Source organism: Rhopilema esculentum, chromosome 8 (genome assembly GCF_057945365.1).
Source record: "Rhopilema esculentum isolate cy_ngs chromosome 8, ASM5794536v1, whole genome shotgun sequence".
Classification (NCBI taxonomy): Eukaryota; Metazoa; Cnidaria; class Scyphozoa; order Rhizostomeae; family Rhizostomatidae; genus Rhopilema; species Rhopilema esculentum.
This window is the reverse complement of record NC_142822.1, coordinates 1,170,232-1,194,484: the sequence shown is the minus strand read 5'-3', so window position 1 is coordinate 1,194,484 and position 24,253 is coordinate 1,170,232. Positions and strand designations below refer to the sequence as shown.

The following is a 24,253-nucleotide window of genomic DNA, read 5'->3' as shown; positions in this document are numbered from 1 at the left end:
TTCAGATGAACTGCTAGTATGAGTATTTTAAAATAATCTTCAAACACGCAGCTTACGGAGGAGCTGCCAAACACTACAGAGAAACAAATCCATAGAGAACAAAAGCAATTTCAAAGCTGCAGTTCAAATTTTATGATACATAAGTTAGAAACTTTCATACAAAAAAACACTTTTAAGTTTTTTTGAATTAGTATTTAGTTCTATATCCATCATTTATGGCTAGAGTGCTCAAACGATCATGCATGCTTCGAATAGTTCTATCTATAACAGTTACATCAAAGTCACTAAATGCCTGCAAAACTCTTCCTTTAAAAGTCTGAAAGTCCTCTTTCACGATTTTTCCTCTCAACGCCTCCTGTCGCAAATTACATTTTATAATATTAAATAAATTTTCAATAGGATTCAAGTCCGGTGATCTTGCTGGTATCTCAACAAGTTCAGCACCCACTTCTTCTAAAGCATCGCTTGCCAATTTGCTCCTTTGACTGGGGTCATTGTCCATAACGAATAACAGTTTTTCCTTCTTTTTCATCGCTGCACATTCTCTGAGAGTGCTGTCCAATGTCTCATGCACAAATTTTGCGAACCACCGGGCGTTCATCTTCTCGTACTCCTCCGCAACAACAACCCCTGCCGAATAGGAAACACCAACCAACAAATGTAGTGTACGCCCTCCAGGCAAGTTCTTCGATCCTTTACTTGTAAACACAAGGCCCTCTTTTTTTGTTCTCCACACTCGTCCCCTTGGGCACAAAGCGTCGTTATACGGATTTTGTTTGTGATGGAATGAAACTCCGTCCAGATACATCAAAACATCGTCCGTCCAAAAATTTCTGTCATGTTTCTTTAAAGCATCCCTGGCATATGATACTCTCTTCCTCCTATCCTTAGCTGACAGTATACCCTTCTTTCTAGGATTCAGAAACCTATATCCAGCATCATGCAGAGCTCTTACCAAAGTCCTGTAGCTAACATGTGTGATCTGGCATTCCTTTGCTACATCCATCACTCTGACGTTTCCATTTGTTTCTCGCATCTTCTTGAAAGTCCTAAGAAACCTTGCCTTGTCTCTTTTGCTCATCAGTGGTGGTCTACCTGTCCTCTTATTCTCTTGTTTAGTTGAAGGCCCCTCCTTACAAATACGGACCACACTTGAAACAGAAATCTTGCAATGTTCCGCTATTTTTCGAAACGACAAAGACCTTCCCTTTCGCAAGTAGCAAGCCAACGCTCTCTCTCTGTCGCTAATTTTGCTATGAAACACCATGTTTGTTAAAGAGCAACTCAACAACTGCTTTTGATACTATAGTCAATTTCGTTTTTATTTCTTAGCTTATCGTTTAATTATACAACACCGACACAGTGAGAAACAGGAAGGTTTCCGCCATTGACATTCCAAAAATTCTATCTTGGAGACATTTTCACACGTACATGTGCTTTGAACAGCAATTGCAATACTTAATTTTCCTGTTTTTCATCTTTTGTTTTTTCCCTTGCAAGTCTGGTGAATTTTCAATATCTAATTTCGAAAAAAACAGAGCAGAATTTGAAGAATTCAAGTAAACAAGTGAATAATAATCATAATATCTCTAAAATTCGAAAAATAGCTAAATTAGGCCAATTCCATTTTAAATATCAAATTTTTTTCGACGCCAATGAAATCAGCGCTACCAAGAACCCCTACCCCCATAACATTGATTTTCATGCAACTAACGGTTTAAAAAAAAGCGCTCAGACAATCCTTGCCAAAAGTCTTGGTACACCAAGCTAAAATTTCGCATAAATTCAGTAGCATCCCCCTCTCCCCCTTGAAACAATGTTGAATAACAACAGTTTCAAAGCTTGAAATTCGTCCAATGTCAGTTTATCAGCTAGGGTAAGTAATAGTCTTTTCAGCCAACATTGTTTTTGGGGGGAGGGGGGATATATCTGTATCTTACAGCCGGAAACCTTTATTTCTTCAAAATCTTTCATTGGTCACAGGGTGTTCCAAGGACTTTTGTCAAGGATTGTCTGACAAATATTTTTGAAGCAGTGCATTCGAGATCAAGCAATTAGTTCCAATCTGAGGTTTTCCATGCCGCTGATTTCAGTGGTGGTGTTTTTTTTTCAATATCTAGTCCACTTCATAACATAATTGTCTATCTACTCTAAAAATATTGGTTTCATACGTAAAATAAAGCAAAATTAGAAATTATTTGTATTCTGAAAATTTGTTGCATCTACCTAAAGAAGGGAGGTCACTTTTTGAAACCGAGGCCAATTTGGTTGACGGTTGAGGGAGTAAAAGTTGAAATTCTTTAATTATGATTACATATGTCTTCAGATAGTCAAAATGGCTAACTCCAGTAGCAACGCAGATCCTCAAAAAATTGGGGGCAGAGACGTAAGAAAAGTTTATCTGATAACATACAGTAGCGCTAACACTGAAGTTTATGATAGAGAAAAATTCTCTGATATGATCGTGAAATGTTTTGAGGCAGTAACGACAGCAAAAATTTCCCAATGGGCATGTTGCATGGAGCAGCACAAAGTAAACGGCTACCATTTCCACATGTGCATTTTGTTGGACAAATTACAGAGATGGCTAAAAGTGAAAAATTATGTCCAACAAAAGTATGGTATTGTCATTAATTTTTCTGGTCACACAGGCTATCATACAGCATTCAATTATGTTGTCAAGGAGGATAGTAGTTTCATTACCAGCAGCAATCACCCTGAAACTGTTTCTTCTCCAAAAACGAGCAAGGCAACAAGGAAAAAAGCTGCAAAAAACCCTTCAAAGGAAAAGAAGCTGAAGTCAAAGCGTCTTTCAAACTTTGATGTCGCCAATATTATAGTTGAAAATAAGCTGCGATCGCGTTTAGATGTTCTTGTTCGGGCTAAGTCCAGTTTTGAAAAGGGTGACAGAAGGTTGTACGAGTTTGTCCTGAACAGAGGCGATAAAAAGCTGAATGATCTTCTGGACACCGTATGGGAGTTGGAGACTGCCAAGGAGAAGCAAGAAAGGGCTTCTATGTCTAGAATAGACATCCTTAAGGAGCAGCTTAGCGTTGGGTGCACCTGTGAAGGCCAGTGGCTCGAGTGTGCTCTCCAAATCCTTGACAAAAATTGCATCGATAGGTCTGTGTTTGCAAATGCCATTGTCAAACTGCTTGTTATGGGTCGTGGCAAGGGCCGTAATATTTACATTACTGGCCCCGCCAACTGTGGCAAGACTTTCATCTTAGACCCCCTTAGAGTGGTGTACGATAGCTTTCTGTCCCCAGCTACTTGCTCGTATGCATGGCTTGGAGTTGAGAACAAGGAGGTTATATTCCTCAACGATTTTCGTTGGTCTCCCGTTATACTTCCTTGGGCTGACATGCTGCTGTTGCTTGAAGGCCATGTGGTACATTTTGCTGCACCCAAAACCAACTACAGCAAGGACATCGAGTTCACGAGGGACACTCCAGTGTTTGCTACTGCCAAGGCCCCCATCTCCTTTATCAAAGGCTCGGTAATGGATGATCGTGAAACAGAAATGATGTCTGTTCGCTGGCGCATATTTACGTTCAGGCATCAGTTTTCTTTGGAAGAGCAGAAGACAGTCTCCCCATGTGGCCATTGTTTTGCAAAAATGCTCTTGGAATAACAATGATTTCCAGACGCTCCTTCCTAGAGAAGCTGCCCCGTACAAAGCGAAATGGTACTCGGGCAGCCAAACGACAACGGTTTACCATTGCATTTCCCCCTTGAATTTCTTGTTTATATGACAGTTTTAAAATAATTCCCCGAAAAAAGTGGTACACTATGATGTACATTCTAAAGACAAAAAAAAACCATTCTCGCGTTTGCCTATTCGAGTGTAATTGAAAGAAATCACCACGGTTTACCATTTTCCATCTAAGAACAGGAACAGTTAAGATTCATTTTTTTCAAAAATGGTAAACCGTGAACATTTTTGGCTAAATCTCAAAATTTATCAATCCAGTTTCGTAGAAACTTATCAGCCTTGTGGTACGTTGTAATGTACCTCCTTTGCGGAAACTACCGAAATATACCTGCAACCTGTTATTTTTTATAAGCTTTTTTAAAATGGTAAACCGTGATGGTAAACCGTGGCCAAGAGCATTTTTCCAATCCAATTCAACTCTATCACTTTTTATTACGTAAGCAATGGACGTTATCCAGAACTTTGAACAACAATACTAATTAGTCAGTTATAAAGGGCTTTTTAAAAATTTTTGCTGATAAACAATAAGCAATAAATTCAGATGAACTGCTAGTATGAGTATTTTAAAATAATCTTCAAACACGCAGCTTACGGAGGAGCTGCCAAACACTACAGAGAAACAAATCCATAGAGAACAAAAGCAATTTCAAAGCTGCAGTTCAAATTTTATGATACATAAGTTAGAAACTTTCATACAAAAAAACACTTTTAAGTTTTTTTGAATTAGTATTTAGTTCTATATCCATCATTTATGGCTAGAGTGCTCAAACGATCATGCATGCTTCGAATAGTTCTATCTATAACAGTTACATCAAAGTCACTAAATGCCTGCAAAACTCTTCCTTTAAAAGTCTGAAAGTCCTCTTTCACGATTTTTCCTCTCAACGCCTCCTGTCGCAAATTACATTTTATAATATTAAATAAATTTTCAATAGGATTCAAGTCCGGTGATCTTGCTGGTATCTCAACAAGTTCAGCACCCACTTCTTCTAAAGCATCGCTTGCCAATTTGCTCCTTTGACTGGGGTCATTGTCCATAACGAATAACAGTTTTTCCTTCTTTTTCATCGCTGCACATTCTCTGAGAGTGCTGTCCAATGTCTCATGCACAAATTTTGCGAACCACCGGGCGTTCATCTTCTCGTACTCCTCCGCAACAACAACCCCTGCCGAATAGGAAACACCAACCAACAAATGTAGTGTACGCCCTCCAGGCAAGTTCTTCGATCCTTTACTTGTAAACACAAGGCCCTCTTTTTTTGTTCTCCACACTCGTCCCCTTGGGCACAAAGCGTCGTTATACGGATTTTGTTTGTGATGGAATGAAACTCCGTCCAGATACATCAAAACATCGTCCGTCCAAAAATTTCTGTCATGTTTCTTTAAAGCATCCCTGGCATATGATACTCTCTTCCTCCTATCCTTAGCTGACAGTATACCCTTCTTTCTAGGATTCAGAAACCTATATCCAGCATCATGCAGAGCTCTTACCAAAGTCCTGTAGCTAACATGTGTGATCTGGCATTCCTTTGCTACATCCATCACTCTGACGTTTCCATTTGTTTCTCGCATCTTCTTGAAAGTCCTAAGAAACCTTGCCTTGTCTCTTTTGCTCATCAGTGGTGGTCTACCTGTCCTCTTATTCTCTTGTTTAGTTGAAGGCCCCTCCTTACAAATACGGACCACACTTGAAACAGAAATCTTGCAATGTTCCGCTATTTTTCGAAACGACAAAGACCTTCCCTTTCGCAAGTAGCAAGCCAACGCTCTCTCTCTGTCGCTAATTTTGCTATGAAACACCATGTTTGTTAAAGAGCAACTCAACAACTGCTTTTGATACTATAGTCAATTTCGTTTTTATTTCTTAGCTTATCGTTTAATTATACAACACCGACACAGTGAGAAACAGGAAGGTTTCCGCCATTGACATTCCAAAAATTCTATCTTGGAGACATTTTCACACGTACATGTGCTTTGAACAGCAATTGCAATACTTAATTTTCCTGTTTTTCATCTTTTGTTTTTTCCCTTGCAAGTCTGGTGAATTTTCAATATCTAATTTCGAAAAAAACAGAGCAGAATTTGAAGAATTCAAGTAAACAAGTGAATAATAATCATAATATCTCTAAAATTCGAAAAATAGCTAAATTAGGCCAATTCCATTTTAAATATCAAATTTTTTTCGACGCCAATGAAATCAGCGCTACCAAGAACCCCTACCCCCATAACATTGATTTTCATGCAACTAACGGTTTAAAAAAAAGCGCTCAGACAATCCTTGCCAAAAGTCTTGGTACACCAAGCTAAAATTTCGCATAAATTCAGTAGCATCCCCCTCTCCCCCTTGAAACAATGTTGAATAACAACAGTTTCAAAGCTTGAAATTCGTCCAATGTCAGTTTATCAGCTAGGGTAAGTAATAGTCTTTTCAGCCAACATTGTTTTTGGGGGGAGGGGGGATATATCTGTATCTTACAGCCGGAAACCTTTATTTCTTCAAAATCTTTCATTGGTCACAGGGTGTTCCAAGGACTTTTGTCAAGGATTGTAGATTGTTAGCTCTTACGTAGAATAAACTTCATATCTACAAGGCAATTCTAACAATAAATTTTTAGGCTTAAACAGAAACATTCAAAGCAATCATTTCTTGTAAATATATAGCTTAAAGAACTAAACAAGCCAATAATATACACAATTTTGGAGTTTTATCCTGCTTTCAATACACTATTAAACATCATTAAAGAAAGGATCCAGCCCCGTTTTCATTTTTATGCTTGCAATACAGCCTCTTATTTTTGATCCCTTCCCCGCTTTGTTAAATCGTTCTTTCACCAAGTGTTTGCCATGTGCTCTGTTTTGCGTATTATTTTGCTTTAATACAAGAAAACATAAGCTGTTGGCTCTGTTCAGGCTAGGACACATCCTAATCAATTGTGATTAGAATTAATTGCCAGTCATCAAATAAGGAAATCTTAAGTTGCTTAGCTCTACCTGTTTGAAGTTTGGCTTGTTACTACAATGCTTTTGACGTGAAAAAGACCGTGGCTGTAATGTTTTACTTTGGGATCAACATGCTTACCTTTTGTCCGAATAGATTATCCCAAAACGAGGCGCATTTTCAATTGCAAAGCCTCAAATCCATGCTGAAAATTCTTCACATTGTTTTTGCTAGCAATAAGCAAGAGCGCCTTTCACAATGAAAGGTGAAATTCAACTCCAGCAAAGGAATTTGATTTGAATTTTTGTGGCCATTGATGAATCGTTGCTAACGTGAAATAAAGTCTTTTTCCAGATTTGTGAAAATCATTTCAATCCACAATGGTAATTGAAACGGTTTGGCAATTGCCAGGACGATATTGAAAATGAATGAAGTGTCAAAATTATCTATTTAAGGAAGTCTTTTATCTTTTCTAAACTGTTAAAAAGAATATCAGGTAAACCATTGATATCTTTTGAAGAGATCTATTTCTTAAATTACTTTTGTATCCGCAGGTCGAATATTTTGCTTGAATTTCCAGATTTCTTAGAAAATGCCAGTACTTTTTTATTTACGTTTGTTCGGTTCCTCCATTGATGGTTTTTTAGCCTCGCACTGACCATGTAAGGCAGCCTCGGTTTAAGCCTCTAAAAACTTTGTATCTTTAATGTTGCCATTTTTGCCAATTGGTATTTTATGTATACCTGTCTCCAAGATCCTTGTTACCTTTTAACCAAGCAAAATTACTTGTTTATTAAAACTCATCCCAGCTTAAGCCCCTTTTATAGTTAAGTAATACAAAATGCCTCTGCAAGACGAATACTTTGTGCTATTTTGACTTCGTACATACTGTTGGTGGAACTATTACGAACTTTTGTATAGGATTTCACACTTCGACGTTACTGTCGTTAGTGCTCACAAATAACTTACTCTCTCTACCAAAGCCTCATGAATCCAGGGATAAAGTATTGTAGACATCTGCAGTGGAAAAAAATGTATGACTAGTGAGACTAAATAACAGAGATAAAACAACGTTACTATATTTCTTGGACTAAATAATGGAGACTCTGGTATCCAGGGCGCAAATAACTGAGCTTCGATTATACATGTTATTAGCAGTTGCTAACTCTATTACCTGTTCAAACATAGGGCTTTTGCAGACGTTCAGTGAAGGGTTTAATTAGTTTGGCAAGGAATGCGCTGTTTCTTAGCATTAGAGGCCTTTGCAAATATGAATAACTTTTTGGATTTCACTTCCTGAAACTGACTCTAATCCAACTTTTTGGCCATTTTTTCTCTTATTAAAATATCATTACTATATGAGACTCTTGACAGCTTAATCTTGATCTCAGAGACACCCTCCAATTGACAGTGTATAAAACGTGAGTGGGCTCACACCTCTTCTTCCCCCTATCCTTTATAGCCCATAATTTCAGGATGGAGAGGACATTACGTCATCTTGTCTCGCTATCTACGACACTTCCAATGCTACACCACAGTCAAAAGGAGGAGAACAGTAGATGACACAGAAGAACAGTATTTAAAAGCTCAATTTCGTAGTTTTGTTGAAAAAACATAGCAAATTGTAGCTTCCAATTCTGGCTTATTTGCAATTTGACTGTACTTGGTATCACAAAAGAGAATATTTTCACATAGATCTTTAGAGTTCAAGTTGTCTAAGTTCAATTCAAGAATACCTGGGAGAGTGAGATCGTTACGCATTTGATGACACAACGGGCAACGCAGAAAAGCTGTATGTAACGAGAGATTTGAAGCTACATGGGCTCCGATGCAAGTTGGAAAGTTGAAGTGGGGAGGGCAAAGGAAAATGGGGCAGTCATGCCCCCGATCGTCAGAGGCCCTGCGCTATACTCTAAATAGGCCTTATTACCTTTTGAATTGAGTGGGTTATCTAACGGCAGTCATATCAGCTAAATTGAGCAATCTGCTAGATGCTTCACCAATATGCTAGACTAGGCAGAAATTGCACATCGAAAACATGGCTGTGTAAACGATTACGAGGTATGGAAAAAGTTTTTCGGTTAGAAATTAGCTTAACTATATACGTGCATAAGAACTGGTCACTATAGTATGTAGTTTTGGTATATTACAGCTAATTTAGCCTTATTGACGTGATATTTTCGTACTACTTTATCTATTAAGGCCTGCTATTTCCACTCAATTCCATTAGCTTTCACGGGATACTAAAAGGATCAGCCGGTTCCATTATCTGCAGTTCTAGTTTGTTGGAGTTACGCGCAGTTTGATCGGCCATAATCCAAACCTCTTAATTCCTCGACTGATAGGGCAACTAAAAATGACCATTGAAAGATAGTTCTTCATTTAACTCTAAGCTTTCTCTTATGCTTATATGCAAACTATCAGCTTCAAGGCACAGCGCGCTTCTCTTTTTGATTACTAACAGGTCAATTTAGTCAGCTGTTGTCTGTGACCATAAGCAGTCGTCCTACAGTTTTGAATCGAACCGTTTAGCAAGAGTTCAATTCGTCATGCTCGTCAAATGCCCCGTAAGATTTCACTCAATATTCAAACAATTGGCACTAGTTTAACTTCGTCTCACCCAAAAAAGTGTGATTTCGGCGCCTTTGTGTAGCGCTACCCTCGAGTTTAGCACTACAGTGTCTACTATATCCCCACAATATTTATGGTGCTTCTAAGATCGAAGTCACTTAACCTAAGAGTGTTCTAATATGGACCATTCCAAGTCGGAAATGTTTTTAAATCGTCTGACACTCAAAACACTATTTATCTCAAACCTTTGGAATGTCTTAATCCTTCACTTCTTGGAGTAACAGCCATTATGGGAATTTTAGCCCAAAGTGTTAACCGTAAATTCTCCGTCTTATGATTATTATGGTCGATGTCTTGTTAATTCGCACGTCTAGTTTCGTTTAGACTAGCCGAGACTCTTTTTCCTTTGCAAAAAAAATTCCAGTCATTTTAGACCTCTGATGAAATGTCTGGATTTACATGAATGAAACGCATTGCCAAATTGTCTGTATTTTTTCAGAATAAATGTATAATGCTTTATGCTAACCTTCTGCTCTTCCGAAGGGATAAAATCTCTCATATGTCACCTTTCAGGGCCTGTAGTGGCACTTTTGTGCCAAAAGTACTGTCTATAGCCCCAAGTTTGCTTCATCCATCCTCCAATATGTGATAAGAGAGCGATTTTCTTTTTTAGATTATTTTTTTTCATTAAATTTGAATTTCTTAAGACAAGAGCCTTTTTGAGTCCTCCACTGCATACAAAAACATTTCCATTCAAATTGCAATTTTCAGTGCAAAATTTCTGAGAGTCTTCCTTAAATTTTTCCACTATACGACAAAAGATCCAAATTTTGGTAAATTATACTAAAATGAATCAGGTAAAACGTTTAAATAAACAGGAGATGTTTTACTATAGATAACCCTTTTTGCAAATTTTGATTTACTGTTTGACGCAAGGATTCTTCTCTCCCATACATAAAGTAACCATGAAATCCTCGCCTCGCTCCCGTTCCCCTCCCTATATGTTTCTTTCTAATCTTATTAATTTTGATGTTTTAACTGCAGGCGGTTTTTGACATTGATCCGGACGATGGCTTGATACTGAAGGAGTTATGGCCTGGAGTGACGGTCCAAGAAATCCAAGTTGCGACTGGCTGCCAGTTCAGATTGGCAGATCAATTAGAGGAAATGGGACAAATCGAGTATTGAAAAGCAGATTCTTGACCTCAAAATTTTGATAGTGAGTGAATAGATTATGAGACGTTTTGGATCTAGTTTGAGGAGACATCGTATGTTTAATTTAGGACACAAAGTGACACTATTTATCAAACCTGACGTAATTACACCTCAAATCACCCTGAACTTTGTTAAATTCTGAATTTTTGGCATTATATCATTAAGAAATTGAATGTTAGCATTACTATATGGCTTTTTACCTTTAAGAGATTTTTTTGTATAGATTTCCCAGCAAAATTCTATATTCAAAATGCATGGGAAAACCTTCTGGTAAACCCAATCAGGCCATGATAGATTTGCGAGATCAAGAATGGGCTTCAAGGATGGAAAACTATTTAGATAATAAAACCTATATACTTACCATGGAGTTTAAACACCCAGATCATCAATGCCAGTAACAGAAATGTGACTTCGCATAACCGTTCACGGTACGCAAAGAATCGGAGGCGTAGTTTGACCATTCATACCAGGGGGTGTAGGGTCATAAATAGTAAAATTTACCGACGAAGACATTGTATATAAAGAAAAATTTAGGTGCTATTTCACCTATCAATAGATGATTTTACCGACAAAAGTTTGGTTGACCAGCTACAGTTTTTAACGACCAACTCACTAAAAATTTTGGTGGAGGGGGTGTCACTCCCTATATCCTCCCTGCAAAGGATACATGCTTTATGCATGTTTTGTTTGCGCCCTTATTTTGTACAAGAAAAGAAGAGATCAGACAATATTTTGATCACTCTTAATATTTTACCATGATATTGACCAGTCAATGCCTGGCATTGTTTTGAAGGTAATACCCAGCATTGGTTGGTGGTCCTTTTAGCACTCAATTTTTGTAAACGAACACAGTATACAAACATCCACTCAATTCCATTTGTTCTTGAAATGATTCATCTGAGATATTTTATGCTATTATAATCAAAGTCTAGCAAAAATACATTAGAATATTTCTTGACCCTCTACCTCTATGAACAGCATGTGTGCAGCGATTGCTATTAAATGGATTTGTGTACTCCATGAAATGTTTCTTTGGCAAAACTATGTATTTTTCAATATCAGTGTTTGGTGCTTTGTATAGATGCTTCGTAATTCATAGTTAGTGAGTGGCATTTTGAGGGATTTGAACTTTAGTTCAAATATTTATTTTTCGTGTTTCGAGATGGAGTTTTATATGTGCGTGATAAATGTAATATTCATTTCTTCGCTCCAAAACAGAGATTAAATTGGCTTTGGTTGTGACAGTTTGGCTGAAATATCTCTTTTATGTAAAAAAGCTTGTATTTTACAGAGAAGAATCTTATCTCAACAAATTGCTTCGCGATGCAATCAAGCAACCCCTGTGTTGCTAAGTTACGAACTGTGATGCTTTATCAGTGTTGAGAGTTTATTGATATGAATGTGATATTAAGGTTTCTCCATGTTCATTTTTGTCATTTTCACGTGCTTAAAGTGTTCAACACAAAATATGAAATCTGACATATGTCTAAAGCTGGGCTGGTCTTCCAGCTAAGTAGACAGGTGACTGCTTATGGTCGATAACCTGTAATATCAATCTAACATTATGTTCATATGAAACAGAAACTTCTATTGATTAAATTTTTCGTTCATACTTTTTGTGTCTTTTCTTGTTTACAACGTCAAATTTCTACATTTTTGAAGTGGAAACTGGGATTTTCCTTGATATTTGAACTAGAATCTCTATCTGCAAGTTTTTTTCATTGCGTTCTATAAAATGCCTTACGATCTTGGTATCTCACTTATTGACTTACTACCTACCTACCTACCTACCTACCTAACTAACTAACTAACTAACTAACTAACTAACTAACTAACTAACTAACTTACTAACTAACTAACTAACTAACTAACTAACTTACTAACTAACTAACTAACTAACTAACTAACTAACTACTTACCTAACTAACTAACTAACTAACTAACTAACTCACTAACTAACCAACTAGCTAGCTAGCTAGCTGAATAACCAGCTAACCAATTAATTGACTAACTACCTAACTAACTAACTAACTAACTAGCTAACTAACTAACTAACTAACTAACTAACTAACCAACTAACTAACCAACTAGCTGAATAACTAGCTAACCAATTAATTGACTAACCAACTAACTACCCAATAAGCTAGCTAGCTAGCTAGCTGAATAACCAGCTAACCAATTAATTGACTAACTACCTAACTAACTAACTAACTAACTAACTAACTAACTAACTAACTTACTTACTAATTAGCTAGCAGCCATTTAACTAACTAGCTAACTAACTAAAAAACTAACTTGCTAACCAATTGATCATGAAATTTGTTAGTTAAACATAGCTAACAAGATCTCACTGATGTACGTTTACTAGTTTAATCTGTTGTCACTTTATTTAGAAGAGCGCACCAACTAGCTAACTAGCTAATTAGCTTGATTTTTGGTATTTCAGAAATAAGTTGATTTTTTCTTCTTTGCTACTCTTTATAACCTTTTCTGATGTTTCTAAATTCCGTTTATGAATCATCTGACCAACAGAGTTTTTTTACCCTGGTTTTTTTATTTTTTATTAAATTTTCAGATTCCTGGAAATCTCCACATAATTGTGTACGTTTCTAAATCAAAATTTCATGAGCTCCAATCCTACAAAATCTTGGATCTAAGTTTTGTGTAATCCTCGATTGTGTATTTTCATTCTTTCTTTTTTAATTGGATTCATTCTATACTTTGAAGGCCAGACGAGTCAATATGTTTCTTAAATGAATTAATTTGTGCCACCCGTTTTAATGAAACGTGGGCTGGATCTCTTAACTAAAGGAAATGAGATTTGGATTGCATTTGTTGGCTCACGTTTGGCCTATGAGCATTTTTAAAGAATAAACCTTATATGTTTTCTATACATTCGACTGTCTGCTTACTATAGAAAATAGCTACAGAATCAGCATGTTTCACTTAAGGTCCCAAGGGCATAGAGGAGCACATTATTCTGAGCCACAGTCGCCCTCTCAACCTATACATAACCCGTTCAACTTTAAAATACTCCCTATCTCATTTGTCCATAGTCTCAATTGAAGGAGGTATATATGATTATGTTTTTCAAGATCAATTTGGTCTTCAGCAGATTTCTACATTTCTAACAGAAGCTACCAACCTGTTAAAGATAACTTACAAGGTTCTGGTCCTGCAAAGTTGGGTGATCGCACATCTTTAAAAACATAGGCACGTACTTTTTCAAAACTGTTTCATTGCGTAGATGATATGCAACTTATTTGCACCAAAGGTATGTGAAGACATGGTCAATATAGGGAAACTCTCCATATCAACTATGGTATAGAATGCTTAAAATGTAAAAAAGACTTTCTCAATTCATGTTTTTAAAGATATTTTTAGAAAGATCATAGACGCTGCGCAGTACCTCTGAGCCCATGGGAGTCACCCAAAATTGTTACATACGGGAAGGTCCATCCGCAATTATCAAAATTCAGCACATCTGTTCTTATATTCCTGTTTTTGATATTGTTATATGGCAGTTTGATCCATAGGTATCAGGAGGCTCATATTGTTAAATCAGGTACCCAAAATTAACAGGTCTTAAGGAAAATGCTTACCCATATTTGCTGGATGGATCCCCCTGTTTATAAAAAGCCCAAGTGACCCCTCTGGGCCTCTGAGCATGTGGTTGCGTCGTTGTTTTGCTTTTTGGCGTGATATTACGTTGTAGGCCAACTTGCTTTTAATATTGAACTTAGGCCAACAGGAAGCCTCATAAAGTATCAAAACTAAACTATTACCAAGCAAAACTAGACTATTACTATACAAAAATATTAAATGCAACATATTTCAAACAATTTTATGAAAGTTGCTTATAGCAGGACACCGACTGGAAAAGCAGGCACTGCACCTTCTGTTAGAAAATACTGACTTAAAAAGCGCACTCTTTGACCCCCTCCCTTCAACACAGAACTTAAAAGCTCTCGAATCAGCGTTTGTTGGTAGTAATTTAATGTGGTTTGCAGCTTATGTTTTCTACCACAGGTTTTCTCAATACGTCAAAGCGTAGCAGCACTTCTGATCTTGCATTTGGTGGTCGTTTTGTACTTCTAATATTTCTTTGTTTCTTGAAAGTTGAAACATGTTTAAGCAATGCAATCAGTCAGCAGAGGATCATTCCGTAATGTCACATAATGCTCACTCAGTGCCGTGCGCTCCTCATTGCTATTCTACTTCTTAACACTGAGAACCCCTGATTTTCTTTGACTCTCGTGTTTAAGACATCCCCGGGCCAGTCTAATGGATATTTTGAGCTGGTAAGACAAATTGCAGCTGGAAAGTTTCTTAAACACCACAGAGATGTGGTTTATCAAATTAGATTTAGGATTTTAAAACCGAAATGGATACCGCCTTTTTTCCTAGTGAAGGCAATGCACGTGATTATCTTTCCATTTCGAAGACGTCTGCTGCAGGAGAATTCTATATCAGATGTCCTTAACATTCTAGTTTCGAAAAGTACATTTCAAAATGGCTGCTGATATTCAAAAGGTGAAACTGTACCATAAATCCCTACACAATACAAAACGATCTTTTCTCGAAGACGTTTTGATGATATCCATATTTCTATTTCTATCTTGTTTTTTGTTGCTTGTTACTATTTACTTGTAAGTGTCAATTTTCTATACTTTTAATTAAATGCATTCTTGAAAATTGGCTGATTATTGAGCGATTATAAACTACATTAAATGCTGTTTAACATGTTTGAATAAAAGTTATTGAATCTAAGAGCAGCAGCATATAATTTTCAGCTGGTATCATTTAGCAAATGTGTCGATATCAGTCTCATTTCCAAATAGAGGCCTCTTGTTCATGGCGACCGTGGTTCTATCAAGGCTCCAATCTAGCCATAAACTTGAGGATGATGAGTGATCGATGTCGTGATGCGCAACCGCATGGCTAAGCTTTCGCCCATCGTTTCCTAGAGAAGAATACTCCCTTCCACCCTTTTATTCATGCAAGTCGTGAAAATATTTCTGTCTTCCCTCAGTTTATCTGCAATTAGTTTAAGCGTTGTGGGAAGATGAAATCTCGCAGGGTGTTAAGGCAAAGCCGCAGTTTCTGTAACAAATTCTTATGTTCATTTGCACTGTCCTGCGCATTGCATTCACAGCTACATCAAATCATTTGCAAAAGGAAAAACAGGACATTTATGTTAGTTAGTGTTTCAGTTTAGGTGATGCAACAGAATCAAAACAGGATAGAACAGATAAGAAAGCTGCCACGTATTGATGGAAAATAATCTGCAAGGAAATGCATGCCTGTGCTCTTAAAAAGCAAGATTTCAAAAAGCATTGCTATTTTAACTAAGGGTTCTGGGATGTAGCATTTAAAACTGGCAGGCATTACATGGATATTCATTTGTCAATACCTCTTGGCATGGGAGAGGACTTTAACCATTTTTAGACATGATATTGCAGAGTTTCACAGAATTAAGAGTTTGGATAAAAAGAGTTTGCTATATTGGATTTCTATGACATTTCAATTACAAAAGTAAGACAATGAGCGACCTGTTTTTCAGTTTTTTTGAAATCACAAATGAAATTTTTTATCCAGCACCCTTTTAGATGATAAAATGCTTTTATGTCTATATAACTGAATTAATACGAAATTTTAGAAGTTTTCCATAAGTTGATTGAGATAGGATCGTTTGCAAGTACTTTCGTAAGTTACATATAACAGATAAGAACATTTTTAATAAAATATGATGTACCGAGTGCAATGAGTTTTTTAATTTATTTAAATAAAATACAGTATTTGAAGGATGTCAGTTTGTTTCAAGCAGACAGCTGGCCATTTGCTCACGTCACGTTGTAATATAATCTAGCCACATTCTAACAACTTTTCAATTTTGGACTTAAAAATGCCCCAGTGATCTAAGTAGAATTATCAAACATTCAGACTTTACAGATGGCTTAGGGGCCAAATCCAAGAAAATTCCATCACTACGTAGAAACAAACAAGCTCCTGTCTCTTTGTTTGCACTTCTAATCACACATTCAATAATTTTCATTTGGAGATTATGCTTGGATTCAAATAATAGCGTCCGAGAACACATATTATCTTTCATGATTGTTAGCAACTCAATTTGACCAGCATTCTGTTACCTGACACCATTAAACATGATTATACATTATTGTTTAAGAGGGAATGCTTATTTCAATGCTAATGGAACATTTTTGTGCAAAAGATCTCAGGTACTGTAAACTGCTTTACTTAACTGTATTTGCTATATCCAAAGATCTACATCGCTTTTCAAGCTACATATGACAGGTGAATAACAAGCAAGGAGAGAAGGCTTAAGCGAAATGCAGCCAGATAGCTATAAAACTTGCATATCATGAATTACAGAACTAATTGTAACCGGAACATGCAACAGGAACTTTGCATGTTTCGTATCAGAAAACTTAGAGTCTCATTAAAAATTAACATGAGTTCGCTAGCATAAAATATTTGTCTTGTGTTTTTTTAAATATGAAGCCTTAAAGTGAAAATCCATTTAAAAGCTAGTTTAGACAATGAAACATTTCAATTTAAATGTAACATCATTGAGAATGCCTTCAATGCAAAGTTTCAACTGTCTAACAATCCATTGGTCTTGAATATCATAGGCCCGCAGGAATTTTGCATTTGGGACAGCTCCACTTTGCTTATGGCACATCGGCTCTATCCCACGTGACAAACTTTCCAAAAATGACAACAAACAAAGACTTGGGTTAGGCTTAGGTTAAGCCTCTAAATGACTGGATCAACCTTAGATTCAATGTCCTAATCACCAGAAATTGGTGTACTATGTCAATCAATTAAAACAAGCATTCAGGCAAACTTTGAAATTAAGATTCAAGGTGGATATTTAAGTTGAATATTTGCTGCATATGCTTCCTAGTTCATGCACTGGCGTCGATTTTGGTCATCTCGACGTCACTTGTGACGTCACTCGAATGTTCCCATATCTAATATCTGTTACACTCTATAAATGTTGTTAACTTCTTGAGGAGTTATAAAACCCCTCACTAATGATTACATAAAAAACGCGTTGCTGTGCTCAAAACGTTAGTTGCAAACCATTATGTTTCAATTAAGGACTAACTTGTTTTGTTGAAGATGAGTATCGATCAGAAAAGTCAAAACAGTTGTTTCTCTAATGACTGGAAATGCAATTTTATGAAATGGTGCTTTCCAAAAGCTACATGTTGGATGTTTTGATTTGATGTTATTTTAAAAAGAGCATTATTGTTCAAGAACATTTATTGCTTTATATTTGAATTGTAAAAGATAGAAGATCAATACTGCAAATGTCTTCAAAGCAAGCCTAAGTTAACTTAAACGGTGAATGCCTTACTTCATATTCGAGCTTCAAACTGAAGGTTAACACAAATCGGCATTTTACCCATACAGTAACCATAACGGTAAAATTTCGAATTAGAAAAAGAAAGTTTACTCATATTAAATTATACTATAGTTTAAATTCATCTCTACCGATGCAATACCTGGTAGCTCCTTCACTTGAAATTGAATTAAAGAATGATGATGATGAAAATCAAAAGTCAAAAATCGGTGACCACCATTATTAAAACCTTGCTTATTGAGGCTTTTCAACTAGTAATGATCTTCACAATGGATTATTTGCTGATCCTTGGTAATGGGAGGCAACATCAATCAACGATAATAGTACTGGTTGTATCAAGCAGTTTAATATGATGAAATACAAATATAGGGTTATATCTCAATTCTAAATCTCATATTAATATAAAAGAAAGTTAATTTCTAGATATATTTTTAAAACTTTATAAACTTGTTATTGTCTTTGTCAACAACTTTTATCTTTGCCTAGCGTCCAGTTAGGGTCAAAGCCAAATCAAATTAAACGCCAAAAATTTTAGTTGCTAACTTGCGTTGCTTTATTCTGGATCTTTTCCGTTGTTTCTCTTAATCATATTTCATTTAAGCTGTTAGTCTAACTAAATTTGTCGTTGGCTTGAAATTTAATTGAAATGCTTTATGATAACGGAAGCAGCAAACAAATCTTTTTGTTCAACCCAGAAGTCACCACGACTGTACTGCATTGACTTTGACTTGGTCCTTTGGATTTAAGTCTGGTTAATTCTTCCTTTGTTTGGCCACTTTTTGCTACAGAAGTTGCCGATTAGTAAAACGATATTTTCAAAGACACTGCTTTGACACACCGAAGTCATCATAATATAAGTTTTTAAGGGATTAAATGGGATAAATACAAAGATATTGAAATACTCAAATTAACTTATGATATAAGATAAAAATTTGAAATTTTCTTAGCCTACCCCCGAGAAGGCTTTAGACCGATTCCGACAAAAAGATAACCATTGTAATTTTTTTCTAAAGCACCCTTTTTGGGGCACATTTGTGCAGCAGTGACCCCATGCAAGTTTTGCTCTTTCCGGGTATTCAATTATTTAGCTTGCCAATTGGTAGTCGTAAAGCTGCGATTCATCCTTAATAATAACCCTCCAGCTATTTTCATTCCTCAGAAATTGTCGTTCTCCTCATTCCAAATCAAATTCAAATCTTTCACCAACAACCTTGCTCCTTGCTTTATGCGCCCCCTCCCCCCTATATTCAGCAGTTGCCATGATTGATCGTTAGGCCAAAAATAACACAGAAGGACTAACAGTTGACTGTATGAAAGGAAAATCTTGGATTAGATGAATGAAATTAGCTAAATGAAATAAACGTGATGTCATGGTAAAAATGATAAAAAACTCGGATAAGAACGCAAGATAAAAAGAAACTAAAACACTTGGCTTCATTGTCCGTTGTTGCAAATAGTGCGAAAATTGAGATACAGCAACAACAACAAGAAACGTAAGCAGGAACAACAATAAAGCCAACACAAAATAAACAGCAACAACGGCAGTATTTTGCGAATGCAAAAAAACATTGAATGTAAAATATCACTTGCTTCATTAAATGGAAGTACATTATTCAGCAGAAAACTTTGCTAAAGGTATATTATCTAAGGTTATTAAAAATTCATTAAAACATGCAACAACACGATTCATTAAAACAATTTGTTCCATCTTTTCTGAAACCTCTCATAAACTCAAAATTTATTTTACATGCAAATGCTATTTTCTATCCACAAAACTTACACTCAATTGCTCACTGCATGATTGTCTCATGAAAGTATTAAAAGTAATGTTGTTGGAATTTTTATTCGTCCTATCCTCAAATTAAAAGCGAAATTTCTTTCAGTGTAAATGCTCAAGTTGGCTCACTCAAATAGTCCCTCTCGCATAAGCCCCCACCCTGGAAATAAAAGTTTTTAATATTCCTCAACCCTCAAGTAATCCTCTACTTTAAAATGTCAATGTTTTGTATTTAATCGTTAGTATACTGTATTTAATCATCAAGCCTCCACGAGGATTGAATCGAGATGCGACAGAATGATACACCATTTTAGTACATTTAACAAAAAAAGGAAGCATTGACAAAAAACCACCAAGGCAATGAAAATAACTTTTGTTCTTTGGTTTAAATTTTTCTTTGATATCTTGAAAAAACTACAAAACAACCTATTTGTGCAAAAAACTATAAACTTTATATTTATGCAAAAAATTAAAAACTATACATTTTTGCAAAAAATTATAAACTATATATTTGTGCAAAAAAATAATGGCGACATGTTTCGGATTATTGGTAAAGCTCGATCGTCGTTCCATCTAGCAGTTTTGGAATCTATCTACATAGGCATGAAAAAACCACTATTGCGTAGACAGAAGGAGTTTGTTTTCACTTACGGACCCCATTGGTAACATTCTCAAAAGACAAGCGGCACTGCAACCTCAACAGTCATGTACTCGCTTTTCTGATTGACCTATTTCGATTCATAACTTTGTTTATATAACGTAGAGTTTTCGATCTATGTTCTGACGTTTTATACTCTGAAGATTGTTAGATAAAAAGCTTTAGTATACTCAAATGTTTGCCTTTTTCAAAGCCATTTTTAAGTATCATTAACCTATTTGTATGACAACTTGTAGGTTTGTTGTATAGTCCCCCCTCTCAAATAAGACCCCCTTGATACTAGTGACCATGTAAAAGGTCCCTAAATCTATAAGCGCCTGGGGGGGATGGCTAATTTGAGAGTGGGCAGCATATTGCATCATCTAGCTAACCTCTCTCTATATCCCATATGTTTTGGATCAATGCTCTCATTTTGTTATCTCTTGTGGAAATTACTCACGTTTTCTATGAAAAGAGAATTTTTAACGAAGGCCTAAAAAATTTACAGCAAAGTTTATAGCAAAACTCAACGAACTGAGTCTGTTTTTCGAAAATGAATTGTTATTATTCGATATTTTTTATACGGGTAAGAAGGCAAAATGAAATATTTTGAAACATTTGGAGTAAAAAGGGTTTAGCGTTAGTTACTATTCATTTCTTTTGTACAAAATGTGGCTGACTTCTTGTACGGGTTCTGACAATATCCTTTTTAACTCGAAGCGAACTAAATTCAGTTTCCAAGCACACAAGGCATAAACCGACATCAATATTCAAGTACAAACTGTTTAGAATCTGTTCATAAATACTTTAGCTTGAAATATGTTTGTATCAAAAGTAAAAGTCTTGGAAATTTTTATTTCTTTTTCTGTCAATTATTTTGATCCGTCTATGATTGCATTACCAGAAAATTCTGTTTTTTAAAATAAAAACACATTCATCAATATAAATAATATTTATTTCAAACCACTAATACTCATATACTAATAATCCAGATTTAAACTTTACATGAACTTTTATCGCAATCCTGCCAACACAATTACTTTATATCTTTAAGTTTAATGTTAAATTCATAAAAATTTCCTATTTTGATAAGGAAGATAGATTATATTTCCTTTTTTGGTAAATTTATTATGACCTCTATCTGTAGTAACGAGAGGAGCCTTATTTTTGTATCTGTTTTTCAAATCATAAAGCGTCAAAAAACTCCGCTAATTCTAATACCAACCACTAATTTTCGACGTCATCTTAAATGGGCATTAAGCGATATACTAGTTGTTTCTGAAAAACAAACTAGGTTAGATATCTCATGGAAGATTTTCTGGCAGGAAAGTTTGCCAGTTTTTAAAGCAAGGTAAAACCATTTTACATTACTTGATTAATGTAACACATGCCGCACTTTATTTTACAACAATTGACACCGTCCGATGACAAATATTTTACAATAATGGTCATCTCGTGATAACGAACACCTCCAATAGCAAAAAAACTTATATTTATATATCACTATCAGACAGCTCCTAATAACAGGTACCTTACAATAACAGACATCACTAAATAGCGGGTATCTTACAATATCAAATACCTTGCTAAAAGGTACATCTCCTAATAATGGATAACTCCCAATAACAAATGTTTTGAATAAAGGATGCCTTTTGATGACTCATATATTCAAATAAGGTATACCTCTAAATTATGGATAACTCAAGGCAATGGACACTCTGAAATAAATAGCATAAATTTTGTCTAAGGAAGTGCAAGTGTCGTGAAAGTTATTTCAAATCAATTGAACCTCCCCTCCCTAGAGCGGAAAGTAGCTCGGATCCTAAAAGTTTCTACTGCAGGCTGCTTTCACTGCAAATAAATGATATTTCTACATGCTATACCCCTTACCCCTTTAGTATTTTACAAGCAGATTGTAAAGTACTCCTAACAGTTACGATCAAAATCCAGATAGGTATTGAATTCAATTTGAATTAATCGAGGAAGCAAGCCTTAGCAAAATTTACTGAAAAAAACATTACACAAAAACAATAAACAATTTACAGCATAATAAAAATACACTGATGTTACTAAATATGGAAAATGTTCCTGTAAAGATAACCTTGCAAGCGACATCAAATTTGGAAATAACCAATATAAGGATTCTTTTAGGGGCTGGGTTGGGTATGCCCCCTCCGCCCTAAAATTTGAACCCCTCCACCTTATGTAAGGTAATGCTAAAATATTGCAACAAAGAGAAAAACCTGTAAAATAATTTGGCAAATGAGTGGAAATTGTGTTTATGGCGAAGGAAGGTTATATCATAACGTTTCCTAACTGTCACAGCCTCCAAAATATTTCACTTGCCACCACTAGCTGAACTTCGCTCGAAAGATAATCCCAATAATTATTAAACACAGGTCTGCTCAAAAACCGCATCTCATATGTTCAGTAAACCCAACGTAATGTTTATCTTAGAGGGATTGGGTTATCTAATAAATATTGCAGCTGGAAAATTGATTAGCTTCCATTTTGGGCTTTTATAATTTCCATTGTTGAAGCAAAAGTTAACCTCAAAGGCATTGATGTGAATTTTGTCACAATATGCTTTGAAATAATAGAAAAATGTATGCTAGGAATAATTGAAGAACGGCAAACGCATTTCTGACTTCAGTAATTTTGTGTCTTTTGTGACTTTGATTTTTTGTGACTTTGCCTTTATTATCCTGGACATGAAATCAAAATCTCTGAATTTTGTAAAACTTTTCAAAAATCTGTGCCAGATTCTTCCTTCTTGGGAGCAGATGTTGCGCTTCTCGCCTATAGATTGTATGAAAATCGTTCAAGCTCACAGGGTGCAAATTAAAAATAACGTCTAGTTTTCCAATGTCCTTCAAATGAAAAACTCAAAGAATGAATAAGGGGGTCTACAAGAACGATCAAAATTGGAAGTGATGGCATTTTGAGCCTCAAAAACGTTGTTCAAATATCGGCATTATTTTCAGCTCCTACCAGCTACAGCCCCCGGCCCCTACCTCATATGCCTGTTTCCTCTTAATTGAAATATATGTTTTTTCATCTCCATGGTGATTCTTTTGCTACAAAACTTTTCTTGCCTGAGAGATGAGAAGGTTGTAGCCCCTTTTTAAAAAAACATTTCATAAGAGCTTCGAGGTCCGCTTAGAACAAGCCCAGCCTCACCAGAATGTCAGTAAAAAAGAGATGTCTTTGAAAATTTGAATCTCGTATTAAAAGAACAGAGCGGATTTCTGAGATATGTGGAATATGTGGTTTACAGGGACCTTTATCCGATATGAACTTTTTGTCCGAAAAATGAATGTTTGAAACCACGTGCATCCTTTCCTGGAAACATTTTATTTAAAGAGAAGGAAAGGTTCTGTCAGGCCGATCTCCGGACGCGGGTTTTAATTTCAATGGAAATCAGGTGAATTGTGCGCTGGAGAGAGACAATAGAATAAATCCTCGTTATCGGCTCTGGTCCGCAGTTGGAATCAATCGGCCCATGCAGATTGCGAGAAGACAGCAGCACCCACAATGACACTCGGACCTTTATTCGTGTGAAACGAGACTGTCGTAATTGCCGCTGCTAATCCTGTTTCAAAAGGCTTCCGCTCGTGTACTTATGCGACGCGTTTCTGCTCTCACTGTCATTTTAGCGGTTGTTTGAAAACGAAAGGTAGCCAAAGTTTGTTTACAGAGCTATGTGAATTTAGGACTGAGGCAAACCAAGAGAACAATCCACAGTTGAGCGTTTCAAATTACAAACAGCTAGCCACTTGCTTCACTTCATACTCATGGCTGGATGCTCGTTTTATGGTGAGCTTCTTATAAGTATGTTCTTGTTTTGTTTTGATTTCAAGTGTATGTTTAGTTGGGAATCAGCACAGGAAAACTCATCGTGAACTTCTTATTTTCTCTTGAAAGATTTGGTATAACAGCTGAAGTTTTTGAGAAAGATTGCTAAAATGAGGAACACGTTCGTAATCTAGCGACGAACCTTATGACATATT

General features: G+C 36.0%; 2 protein-coding genes across 6 annotated transcripts in view; both read left to right on the top strand.

Annotated features, from left to right (window-relative positions):
- LOC135694566 (succinyl-CoA:3-ketoacid coenzyme A transferase 1, mitochondrial) overlaps positions 1 to 12,049 on the top strand; it is a 45,767-nt gene extending 33,718 nt beyond the window's left edge. The window contains exon 17 of the mRNA XM_065213370.2: positions 10,269 to 12,049. Coding sequence (XP_065069442.2) covers positions 10,269 to 10,412 — 144 coding nt within the window. The 3' untranslated portion in view covers positions 10,413 to 12,049. The remainder of the gene's footprint in view (positions 1 to 10,268) is intronic.
- An 11,625-nt stretch (positions 12,050 to 23,674) lies between these two features.
- LOC135694701 (inactive tyrosine-protein kinase transmembrane receptor ROR1) overlaps positions 23,675 to 24,253 on the top strand; it is a 28,499-nt gene continuing 27,920 nt past the window's right edge. Inside the window, exon 1 of one of the 5 annotated variants that reach the window (XM_065213535.2) lies at positions 23,675 to 24,074. In XM_065213535.2, the coding sequence (XP_065069607.2) occupies positions 24,038 to 24,074 (37 nt within the window). In that variant the 5' untranslated portion in view covers positions 23,675 to 24,037. The remainder of the gene's footprint in view (positions 24,075 to 24,253) is intronic. The other 4 variants (XM_089109618.1, XM_089109617.1, XM_065213534.2 and 1 more) reach the window with 4 other exon arrangements.